Below are 13,043 nucleotides of genomic sequence, written 5' to 3' on the forward strand. Positions count from 1 at the left end.
GTAACACCACCTGTATCCTCTCAGGAACAGACTTTATCTGGTATAAAAACGGCAAGCGTTTATCAGAACGGAGCGGCACGAATCAGCTGTTGCTGCAGTCGGTCAGCAGTGATGATACGGGAAACTACAGCTGTGCAGCGAGAGATCAGGAACATCTGCCGTCTCCTGCCGTCACTCTCAGCGTCAGATGTACCGCACACTTTCACCTTTCAGTTCAATCCAGACTGATCAAATGATCGACTGTAAGTCATTCTTACTCTTTTTCAGATCCTCCAAAGAGCGTCTCAGTGTCCATCAGTCCGTCTGGTGAAATAGTGTCAGGAGATTCAGTGACTCTGAACTGCAGCAGTGATTCAAACCCTCCTGCTCTGAACTTCAGCTGGTTTAAGGAGGATGAAACCTCAGCTGTTGGATCTGGACAGAGTTTCAGCATCTCCAGCTTTAGCTCCAGTTTCAGTGGACGCTTCTACTGTGAGGCTCAGAATAAATATGGATCTCAGAGATCAGCGTCTGTGTCTCTTTCTGTATCATCTGCAGGTATTGATTTGTGCCGTTGGCTCTTATGCTGGTGTCTTTATCAGTCGTGTGAATGATGTTTCTCTTCACTCAGGTGGACGGACCGCAGGTCTCTATGCAGCTGCTGGAATCGGGGCTGCGCTCATCTGCATCTGCATTATTGTTGTAGTAATAAAGATCATAAGGTACGAGAAAACTGCTGTGGAACATACATATTTATAACTTATATAAATCACAAGTCATATTAATTACTTTTATGACACTTTTATGTCATATTTTCACTTTTAATCTTCACATTTCCATGACATTGATACTGTATGTTTCTATAAATCTTGTTCTTCTCTCCAGTAGAAAAACAGGAGATTCTGGTGTCAGAGGTGGCGTTTCAAAACAGGTGTCTGTTTTCAGCACTTTTTCAGGCAATTATCCCAATGGGTGATAACAAAATTACAACATATTCCTGGATCAACATTCCCATCAATCATTCAGATTTGAGGAACAAGTTTACAGTTTATGTGAAGTTCAGGCTTAAGATCAGTGTTAGGAGCTTCTACATCAGTGTTATTCACCATCATTTCCCTCTGATTTTAGGGATAACTTATAGGTAGGGTTAAGTTTAGGAATAGGGATATGGTTAGGACTACATTTTTTAGTCAGGAATTTTGCTTCATGTCTTACGTGGCAGAATCCCAACATGATGATCTGGACTGTGTTTATTCAGGAGAACAGCAGCGCAGCGGTGACGGATCAGATGAGCACGAGTGATTCAGGCGTTCAGAATGACGTGATCTACTCAAGCATCGATCACAAGAGACCCAGGAAGCATCAGAGCGCTGGAGATGAAAACGAGCTTCAGTACGCCAGCGTCCATCACCACAGAAACACAGGGAACACGAGTGTGAAGGCTGAAGGTCCGTCTGGAGATGTGAGGGATCTCTGTCCTGCTGACTCTGTCAGGTGAGGCGCACTTCATTATTTACACTTCACTCGATACGGTTTCAGATGTGAACGAACCCTAAACTCAGAGGAACAGTGTTTCATGTGTACGCATTCATCTGGTTCATCTTATTTAGTGTTTTTCACATTTATTGAACAGATCGGATGATTCCTCTGTGATCTACAGCAGCTTCAATGTCGCATGAAGAATTTGAGCATCTGATCACAAACATCTGAACTGCTGAAAACATGAAATTTCTGTCATTAATTACTCACCCTCATGTCGTTCCACACCTGTAAGACTTTCGTTCATCTTCAGAACACAAATTAAGATATTTTTGATGACAGAATGCTGTCAGATTTAATTTCCATTGTAACTGAAACTTTGACGCTTCAAAATCAGTCGCTTGGTATAATGAAGAGATTTAATTTAGGCTTTTACTTGCATGTAAACATTGATGAGCGAACACAAGCAGAAGCTCAACTGAACCTGAATGACGCACAAGAACAAACCTGTACAAACGTTGTGTAACCAATGAGGTTCATTCTCGTGTTTCGCATTTCTGAGAAGATTTATACAGACGAGTCCAGATGTGAAAGCAGCTGCAGTGATGGGCAGTAAAGTGCACTTCATCTTTATGGCCACTAGATGACAGTAAAGTCAATGGAAGTGCAGAAAAGATTTGAGCAATGAATTCAATTCCACCATATGTGTGTATATATATATATATATATATATATATATATATATATATATATATATATATATATATATATATATATATATATATATATATATATATGTATCTGTTGTTGGTCTGATGTTTCAGTGCTTGAGAAACTGGCACTGACCCACTTAAACACAATGTAGTTGCTGATGGTTCAGACTGTGGTACGAGTGTGTGTGTCGTCCACCACTTAATGTGTTAAACAGAGTTTTTGTCAGAAAGAGGAAGTGAAACTAAGAGCTGTAAAGATGCTGCTCAGACGCTCCTGCAGACATGATGAACATCTTTAACTGTTCTTTCTCAAAGCAAACATCTGACGAATGACCTTCTTTATTTGTTGGAACACAAAAGGAGATATTTTATAAAATGTCCTGATCGCTCTTGTTCATATAATGACAGCAGGTTTCTTCTTCAAAAAATTGCAGAATTGTCTTAAAATCATGTGACTTTTGACTGATATTTGACACTGATATTCAAGTGTTGTGAAGGTGTGCAATATAATCGAGAAACAAAGTAACAAACCACAATGTAATGTCGTATTTAGCACAAATCTTCACGTCGGTCAGGGTGAACTGCTGTTCTCAAACACTCAAACATGAAAGATCAAGATTTGTACTCAATAATAAACTGCACTGGTTTCTTTCTCATCAGAGATTGTCGTTTGCCTTCAGAACACATGAATATACGCACGAGTTTCATACGAGTGTTTTGATGTTTTCGTATTCTTATTAAATCTTGAGGAAGGTCATCATTCACATCTCATTTTACTGTTTAACTGAACAAGTGACTTGTATTATCTTAGAGCCATATATTATTGTCATTTATTAGACTCTGAAATGCTTAATTCTGATTGGTCAGTTACAACATTGTCAGTTATAGAGGGTATGCATTGACGTCACTTTCCCGCGGGAACACGCTCAGCTGGACTGAGTGGCAAAAGAACCTGCTGCATGACTGGATTAAATAGGGAAAACTGCGAAAACACGAGTAAAACAAACAATTGCACTAAAGGTTTGGCTCGAAAGTGTTTCTTATAACATGTCAAAGAAACCTAATCCATGGATATTGACATGCAGACAGGAGTCGTGTTTCCTGACATTTTTATGTGCCTGATTTCGACGTCGGGGAAATACATAAAGCAAATCTGCCTGTGAATATTTCATATAACCACAATATAGCAGTGGTGTGCGGTCCATATAAGCTGTGAATGCTCTACCCAAGACATTTGTGGACTTGGCACAACTAATATTAACATTAAAAGAAAATATTATTAAATCCCTTGTTTGAGGTGTACCATAAAGCCTACAGGATTGGTAATGCATGTAACTGTCCGTAATTTATTTATTTGCCAAACGACGGTAATTTTCCTTAAATCTGCCAGTTACGGAGACTTCCGGGTAATCTGATCTAGTGCAGCTTTTTTTAAAAAGCCAGCCTTTATGGAGACAAAAGTGGTTAAGGCAATAAGAAGTGAAGCATCAGCAGGAAGAATGGGTAAATTTTGGGATCCTGACACTCATTAAGCCCACGTGTGCAGTAAACATTTAGTCACTGATAAGTCAAATATCCAAATGTCAGTTTTATATATTATATGTCCTGTCGTTTATTACGTTCCCCTCCAGTGGACGTAGTTCTCAGTGTAATATAACATGTCACGCTCTGTCTCAGTCGCCTGTATCCACTTTTGTGTCCTTAAATGCTCGTTTTTTTGGGTCGACAGCTTATAAAAATGTGTGGGTTTTTGGTTCTGGGTTTTTTAGCTTGTTTGCTGCACACTTTGTCACATAGCAGCCTTCAGACTTTGTTCTGTTTTTTGTTATAAGTCAGTGACAATGACAAGCAGGCAGCCTCACGCAATACAAATCAATGGAGACGGTTGGATTGTTTCCCCCCGGTGGGCGTGGTTTTCAGATTATGATGCGTGTCGCTCTGTCTCTATTCCCCGATAATGTCCGTCGTCAATAGAGTGCCCCAGGGATGACGCGTTTTTGTAGGCCAACCCGGAAGTTAGCGGCGCGCGGGTTCCCTCGACTGAAAGCCTATTCATTTTTCCCATAGACTTTTGGAAAATCGCAGAAAATAAGCTCTGTGTTTAACAAAGGGTTATGACACTTACACGTTTTGTCTATCAAGATAATCTTTACAAGTTAACACAACATTTATAGATTTTGAAGCCTAAATAAAGTCGTCAGATATAAAAGGCTAACAGTAGGCTATAAACGGACTACAGCACACCATGGTCGCGGATCAACGCCGTCACCACCAAGCGTCCTCAAACTTTATTTAGAAAACAACTCTATTTAAAAACATGCTCGCTGATTATGATCTGCGCTGTGTATGAATACTTATCCACTTTTTCATGAGAAATGCTGTCCAAATGTCCCGTTTTTAATGATGACGTCTAAAGTCCCCGCCAAAGGAAGTAGTCCCTTTTAACAATTTGTTAGCAACCGCCGATTTGAAAACGCAGTAAAAGTTTAAAAAATCACAAGTGGGTTATAACTGGTGTGTTTTATGTCATAGATCAAAACGTGAAAATATTTAGAGGCTTTGTTAACCACAGACCTTATTTCAGGCGATTTAGCAAAAACCCATTCAAAAAACCCATAGACTTTATGGCGTTGGAACCGGAAGTCCTAAAATGCTAACTCGCTTCCGGGTTTTGCCTACAAAAACGCGTCATCCCTGGGGCACTCTATAGCAACACTGTAATAGTAGACCTACGGTAATATTGTTGAAGTGATTTTGTTGTTTCTAGAATGATTGTTTGTTCACTGTAATGGATTATAAGATAATAATCAGAAATAATGATGAAATTTAAGTTAGTTATGATTTTAAAAGTTTCTTCTCAAATCAATATTTCATGTCTCCATCATTATTAATGTGGTGTAAAGCTGTGTAATAGCCTAAGTGATATGACTGTACATTATCTTTAAATGTCCATCTTGTTTGATCTTGTTTGTTGGTCTCGGCTCAAAGCTGATGCTATTTTGTTTTTCTTCACAGAAGCTTTGTGTTTAATGAAGTGATAAAATATTTCAATTTAAATCAATATTTTGTGTCTAATTTTTATTTTTTTTAAATTTTATTTACTTATGTGTCAAGTATCTGTGAAATAAGTGGGATAATGTAGATCCAGCCGGTTGTTATCCCAGAATAATCCCTGACTGTCACACGTCCTGATCACCCTGATGAAGATTATTTTGCAAAAACAACCGGCTGGATGTACGAGCAGGATGTTTTTTTCTTTTTTTTCAATTTTCTCCATTTGTGTTTTGAAAAAAAAAAAAAAAAAAAAAAAAAAAGATTTGCAGCTTTAGAAAAAAACTCATAAATAATGATAAAAATGACTGATTTTAATTTGTGAACTCTCTAAACTGACAGTGAATCAGATGTTGTTGTTGTTGTTGTGTCAGACCTGCAGGTGGAGACACAGCAGAGAGTGAAAGAGGGAGATTCAGTCACTCTGACATGTAAAAGCAGCTGCTCTCTGACTGAACAAACAACATTCATCTGGTACAGAAACACACAGAGATTCACTGAAGGAATTGTGAAAGAGAATCAGCTTCATCTGCAGTCAGTCAGTCGTTCTGATACTGGAAACTACAGATGTGCTGTAAGAGGAAATGAACATCTGATCTCTCCACCTGTTCATCTTGATGTTGAATGTGAGTACAAACTGATTCATTAATATTAATTAAATAATTAAATATTTCACACTATAATTACGAGAGAACACAAAAGCATTGAAATATATTTTTTTCCTCCCATGTCATATTTTTTTTCCATCACCATGTCCCTTTAGGCGCTCCGTAGAGTACATAATTTCCTTTCCGAACATAGTATTCGGCTTCAGACTCATCCATTCTAGACACCAACTGAAATCTCTGATAATGTTTTATAAAAAGTGTAGAAGAAAATTAAAGATTTCTGTGTTTGTTGCTGAAAGTCTCTTTAATTATTTTCCTCATTTCTGTGTTTCAGGGGTTGATGGTCTGTGGGATCCGGGAGTGAATTACAGCCCTTCATATGTTTGTGCATTAAAGGGATCAACAGTGAAAATATCCTGTACTTTAAAATATCCTCAATATCATAAACTCATAAAAGGTTTCTGGACCAAACCTGTTGGAGAATCACCTGATCTGTGTTCAGATCCAGAGAAGAGAGGAAGAGTTCAGTGTTTGAGTGAAGATAAAGACACTCACAGCATCACTTTGACGAATGTAACAGAAGCTGATAAACACGTCTACTACTGCAGATTTACATATAAATGGGATAAAAGATGGACAGTTATTCCTGGAGCTTGGCTTGATGTCACAGGTAAAGTGAACTCCAAGAAGTAGAAACATTTTTATTATCTTTTGAATAAACTATCATCTGTGCCTCAGAAACATCAAGCTGTTTATTATAACTGCTGTCTGAAGTGCTTGAGTTTAGTGTTTTAATGTTATTTCAGTATTATCACATGATGCTGGGGGTTTTCCAGAAGCAAGTTTAACTTATCGTCACATAAACCCTGAACTCTCGTTGATTAACACACCTTGATACTCAAGGTCTGGAGTAATTCAGCAACCTGCACTGAAAAAATGTTTTCATTCATCCACATAAAAAAATTAGGTTAATGGTTCACATCTATATTTTATAACTTGAGCCAATAAAAAAATAAATTCATATTATTTCTTAAATTATAATTTTTGTTTTGATTAAATCTATATCTTTTTGTTTAGATCAAAACCAGAATTTAAATTAATTGACTTTCTTCAACAAGAAAAATATACTTTGAGCCAGGTTTTAGAAAATAGTTTTCAAAGGCATAGAAAATATTGTTTAGAGCAAGTTATTAATTTTCATTGGTTCAAGTTATTGTCACAGTTCCCTTCTGTCCTGGACTCCATTTCCCATCATCCTCCTTGTTTCCACACCTGCATTCACTTCCTCGTCATCTCCCCATCATCACTGATCACCTGCACCTGGACTTCATCATCTGCACACCCTTTATAATGGACTCACTCCCTTTTTATTGTTAGTAAAGTGTGTTTTGGTTGTGTTCCTTCTCCTTCGTTTAATAAATAATCCTATTTTGTAGAAGTCCGTGTAAGCTTCGTCTCTGCAACAACCTACACCGTAACAGTTAAAAAATATAGATGTGAAGCATTAACCTAATTTTTTTTTTAATTGGATGAATGAAAATATTTTTTCAGTGCAGAGTATGAAACTCAGAGATAACGGTGACCATATGAAGACATTCTCAACCTAGAGCGAATCCAGGAGTCACCATGGAAACGGACTCTAAGAAGAAGTTTTCCCAGAGATTGTATATAATGGGGAGATAAGAGGGTCTGTATCTCTTACCATTGGAGAAAGCGTAACGGCTAACTTAATCACGTGTGGCTCCTCTCAGCCTATCATGTAGTCGCAACATTCCCTAGTCTGCCTTCTCTTAAAAAAATACATTTTTATCAAGCTAAAATCTGCATATAGTTCCCAACGAAAGTATAGTTTAGTGTAAAACATGATGAAGATTGGCAAACAGGCTGTCGATTAATTAAATGATTAGCTATTTCCCCACAAAAGCTGCACTGTTAAAAAATTACTGTAAATTTTACAGTAAAATACTGGCAGCAGGGTTGCCAGCCAGTTACTGTAATTTTTACAGTAGTTTATTGTAATTTAATGTACAGAATTTTACTGTAAACGAGAATACAGTAAAATTCTGTAAATTAAATTACAGAAACACTACTGTAAAAGTTACAGTAACTGGCTGGCAACCCTGCTGCCAGTATTTTACTGTAAAATTTACAGTAATTTATATATTTTGTATACTGCATTTTTACAAAAAATATATTGTATACTGCATTTAAAGGGATAGTTCACCCAAAAATGAAAATGTGATGTTTATCTGCTTACCCCCAGCGCATCCAAGATGTAGATGTCTTTGTTTCTTCAGTAGAACACAAATGATGATTTTTAACTCCAAACGCTGCCGTCTGTCAGTGGTACAATGCAAGTCAGCGGGAACTTCGGACTATAAAAGTAAATAAAACACGACAGACAAATCCAAACGAAACCCTGCGGCTCGTGACGACACATTGATGTCTTAAGACACGAAACGATCGGTTTGTGTGAGAAACCGAACAGTATTTATATCATTTTTTACCTCTAATACACCACTATGTCCAACTGTGTTCAGCACTCGATTCGTGAGGTCTGATCGCGCTCCGACAACGACAGTGATGTCTCACGTACATACTTCAATGAGTGCTAAACATCACTGTCGTTGTCAGAGCGCGATCAGACCTCACTAATCGAGTCATCATCAAAAATCATCATTTGTGTTCTACTGAAGAAACAAAGACATCTACATCTTGGATGCGCTGGGGGTAAGCAGATAAACATCACATTTTCATTTTTGGGTGAACTATCCCTTTAACATACTTCTTTAAATAGCAAATACACACATTTATTAAAAAGCTGTATTTTTCACATTAAACTACTTGAATGTGTGTATTTGCTACATTTAAAGAATATGTAAAATGCAGTATACAATATTTTCCCTATTGCTCACTTAATGACTGGCAGCTGAATTATAAATTTAAACTATTAACTGCATAAGCTTTAAACAAATTTGAACTGCATGAAGTGTTGTGTAATGTATAACTTAATTCACAAAAAAATAATAGTAATAATTTTGAGGTCAAAATGTAATATGTAACTTTCAAATTTACATGAAAAATGCCATAAAAAGTGTATTTCGAATTTATTTTTTATTTAGAAAATCATTTTATTTTTTAAATGGACATAAAATTGTCATGAAAACATTTTTAAATTACTTATTGGCCATCATGGCCCTTCACACAAAGAAATATGCAAACTGCGTTATAACTATAACTTGAGCAACATGGTCATATAAAAACATTTCTTAAAAACCAGATCACTTTCATCACTTTATGAACAGACCAACATGGCCAAACAACAAGTCCAACAAACTTGTGATCAAAAATGCTCCAGATGATGTTCCATCCCAGGATTCAAAGAGAGGCTAGAAATATTGAAAGGAACAAAGAGGACAATACATTAGATATATTAAACATAATAATACTTTCAGAGACTGATAGAGGGATGACAGATACAGTCAGTGACAGATAGAGGGACGATAGATACAGTCAGATACAGATATAGAATAATAACAGTGTATAATAAAAGGAAAAATCGATCTTGGTGTGTGTGTATTTCTTACATTTCAGAAATTCCACTGAAAATCTATCACTTTGCACTGAAGAGTGGCAACATGTAGGTTGACCGCAACCCGTTTCTTCTGAACTGTCTGGCTTGTTAGATGGCACTTTTCCTTTCGTCTTTGTTCCTCTCTCCGGATAAATACCTACGAAGTGCATAAAGGGTCAGGAAACAGACATTTCAGATTGGTTTTAGCTTTTGAGGCATGTAATCATGTTTTGGAAATTGTACCAAGTGGTAGAGCAGTAGCTATCACAACTCCAGTCCTGAAGACCTACCTCCCAGAAAGTTTTAGATGTCCCACTAATCAAAACACCTTATTTAACTAATTTGTTTGCCAGCATCAAACAGAGAGACATCTAAAACATTCAACCTAAAAAATAAATGTCTAATCTAGTTGAGAAACACAGTGTTAAAGGCCTCAATGGATATAAAATGAATATCTAAAAGGCAGGTACACGATGATCAGTTTGTTCAAGTGTCAACAAACACACATATTGTAAATAGCACATTTCATTTCAAGTTAAAAAAGATTTCGTTTTGGTATGGTAATAAATTAACTATAGTACAAGGCAAACCTTATCAAACAGAGATGTTAAAGTGTTTGCATTACCTTAAGTTAGCAAATGTCCACAAATGCATCACATTGGTTATGTTAACAGCATGAAGCAGCACCATTTTGCGTGACACATCCTCCGTGAGCGGCCTGATCGCGTTGCGACTTGCGAGGCTTTTTCGTTTCGGCCCGTGTTAACAGATGACTGTCTGCCTGTACAAATGTGATTTCCGCCATAAAATAATCACAACCAAATGTGCTGATGAACACGAAGTTCCCGTGAATTCCAACTGTTTGTAATTATTAAATTTTGGCCCATAGCCGAATTATATCCTATAGCGCCGGGGAATGTGTGAGATCTTACCGCGACCGCGATGAGGAAGAACCCCGCGCAAGTCTGCTTCGCGCCCCGCGGACGGAGGATGCGTCAATCCGGGGTTAACGTTACCAATATGAATCGCGAATGTAGATACATACATATAGTTACCAAAGACTGAGGGGGAAAATGAAATAATAAGTCACTTACCACAGTTGTAAGTCAATCCTCTTGCTGCTACACGAATCTCGACCGTTGAAGATCCCACAATGCCTCTGTATATTTGAAATTTACAGCAATATTCTGTAAATTTGATTTAAACCGCCACGCCCCCGGAATGCATTGCAGTTTACAGCAATATGCTGTATTATCAAAATACAGCCAGCGGCTGTAAAATATTGCTGTAATTTTTACAGCAATTCATTACAGTGTGTTTATTCAGCATAGTGAAGCCTCTCATCCACTGACATCCATTCAAAAACAGCCTCTGGTCTCATTCCCTGTGTACCGCCGGGGGTCAGAGCGTTAGCTTTAGCCGTTACGCTTTTTTTTGCTAAAGCTTGCAGGCTTGCCTTCCAGTGGCTTTGAGTGTTCCATAGAACTTCTTTCTTCTTCTTTTGTTTAATGGCAATTTACATTCTTAGTGCATATCGCCACCTACTGGGTGTTTTTTACATATTTTTTTAATCTTATCTTTTAATTTTAATCTTTCATGAATCAGTTTTTTATTACTGTGAACAATAATTATAATGTTTGTTTGATGCTAAATATATACATTAAAAAAAGATGAATTGACCTAAAAAAACAGTCTGTGCTTTCAAAGTTAATATGGCTGTATACGTTTTTATGAATGCACATCTATGATCATCATGCGCTGAACACCTCTGAAAGAAACTAACGCTGAAACACGAGCTGCTCCAGAGCAGGTTTTGTTCAGAGAGTAAGTTATTTATGGTTACTTACATACCCTGAAAGTGACCTTTCTGGAACTGAAAGCTGAGGTTATCCGTTTACTCTGAGTAAACTTACCCGGATATGTTGGATAACCTGCTTTCTGGAAAACTGCCCTGATGTTGTGATGATGACAGTCAATCAGTTGTTGTTGTTGTTGTTGTTGTTGTTGTTGTGTCAGACCTGCAGGTGGAGACACAGCAGAGAGTGAAAGAGGGAGATTCAGTCACTCTGACATGTAAAAGCAGCTGCTCTCTGACTGAACAAACAACATTCATCTGGTTCAGAAACACACAGAGATTAACTGATCGAACAGTGAATCAGTTTCAGCTGAAGTCAGTCAGTCGTTCTGATGAAGGAAACTATCAGTGTGAAATAAGAAGAAATAATCATCTGATCTCTCCTGCTGTTCATCTTCATGTTGAATGTGAGTACAAACTGATTCATTAATATTAGTGAAATATTTCAGTTTGATAAATTCAGACCCAATCATACAGACTTCCTGACATTTTTGTTTATTAAACATGATTTATTTGTATTAACTGATTAAAATGCAAAATTAATGCAAAGCATGAATCTGTTTAGTGATTCTTTTTATGAATCCTGGGTTGAAAAATATAATATTGTTTTATTGACTTTAGACTAGAGGTCTACAAAGAAGACCCGAGACCCGAGGACCCGGGACCCGACCATTTCAGTCTTGTGTCTGACATTTAATTACACGTTTTATATTGCAAATTCTGGTAATAATAACATATAAAGAATGTGTAAATGATGGTAATTAAATTACGAGCACATGACGTTGCTGTTACGTTGCCAGTAAGTCATGGAATGACCATTATATTAGGAATAGAGGACGTATCTGGAACGTCCTTGGTAATCTTGTAACGTTAGGAGAACGTACTGACGACGTTGTGATATGGTAATTTGATGGTAATATTATTACGGGCATACAACGTTGTAGTTACGTTACTAGTAAGTCATGGAATTGCCAATATATTACGAATAGAGGACGTATCTGGAACGTTCTTGGTAAACTTATAACGTTAGGAGAACGTACTGACGACGTTGTGAGATGGTAATCTGAAGGTAATGAAATTACTGGCATGCGACGTCGTAGTTACGTTGTCAGTTAGTAAGTCATGACATTACCAAAAAGTACGAATACATTACGTAACTGTTACGTCGTGTGTTAGCTGGGCGGGTTCGGGGCTATATTTTAAATGGTCAGCCGGGTCCGAGCCGGGTCCTAATCTATTATTTCGGTTCCCGGGTCTGATTAACATTGTGTGTATACCCGAGCCGATTTGATTCGGAGATCACCCGGCCGTGTTGGGAGTCAGTCAGCGCTGTGCGTATTTTGTAACTTGAAAAGTATGAGCCGGGAAATAAGGTGAAAAAACACGAGTGACCGCAGCCATCAGAAGCAGAGCGGGCGGAGTTAATGCAAGCGAACGGTGATCATCGAGTTTTACTATTCCTATCGTGTGCAACAGTAATGCAAACAAACTTCAAATCTCAAGAATTGCTTGTAGCCTTGCACATTCGCATTTAAATAACATAGCCTATCAACATAGCCTTCAAATCATTAACAAAATATGAACTATCACACGAACTTCTGTGACGCTTAAAGCGTATGTTTCAGGTTGCTCCAGCTAACGCGCATGTCTCATGCGAGCGCACTTTCTTTCTCATGTTTTTATAATAACATTATGCCATCTTGTTATATCTAAAGTTTTGGTCAGACTCGGCTCAGAAAGCACAGAAATGACCGCAAATAAGTAATGCTAACGTCAGCGGCCAT

At 37.6% G+C, this 13,043-nt stretch overlaps 1 protein-coding gene and 1 long non-coding RNA gene across 6 annotated transcripts in view; one reads left to right on the forward strand and one right to left on the reverse strand.

Moving 5' to 3' along the window:
- Positions 1-13,043, forward strand: part of LOC125271688 (sialoadhesin-like) — a 105,567-nt gene that overhangs the window by 35,593 nt on the left and 56,931 nt on the right. For all 4 annotated transcript variants that reach the window (XR_007185692.1, XM_048195848.1, XM_048195847.1 and 1 more), the window contains 3 exons: positions 5,597-5,848; positions 6,165-6,500; positions 11,421-11,666. Coding sequence is in view for 3 of the 4 variants with exons in the window: in XM_048195848.1 (XP_048051805.1) it covers positions 5,597-5,848; positions 6,165-6,500; positions 11,421-11,666 (834 nt within the window). In the remaining variant the exon portion in view is untranslated. The remainder of the gene's footprint in view (positions 1-5,596; positions 5,849-6,164; positions 6,501-11,420; positions 11,667-13,043) is intronic.
- Positions 8,941-10,714, reverse strand: LOC125271693. Of its 2 annotated transcripts, XR_007185695.1 has the most exons (3): positions 10,499-10,714; positions 9,418-9,561; positions 8,941-9,219 (listed from the first exon to the last, which is right to left on the reverse strand). It is a non-coding gene; the product is annotated as an uncharacterized LOC125271693 (long non-coding RNA). The 2 variants fall into 2 exon arrangements; XR_007185694.1 differs by having other exon boundaries at positions 9,418-10,511.

Source organism: Megalobrama amblycephala, linkage group LG7, assembly GCF_018812025.1.
Source record: "Megalobrama amblycephala isolate DHTTF-2021 linkage group LG7, ASM1881202v1, whole genome shotgun sequence".
In the NCBI taxonomy this organism is placed as follows: domain Eukaryota; kingdom Metazoa; phylum Chordata; class Actinopteri; order Cypriniformes; family Xenocyprididae; genus Megalobrama; species Megalobrama amblycephala.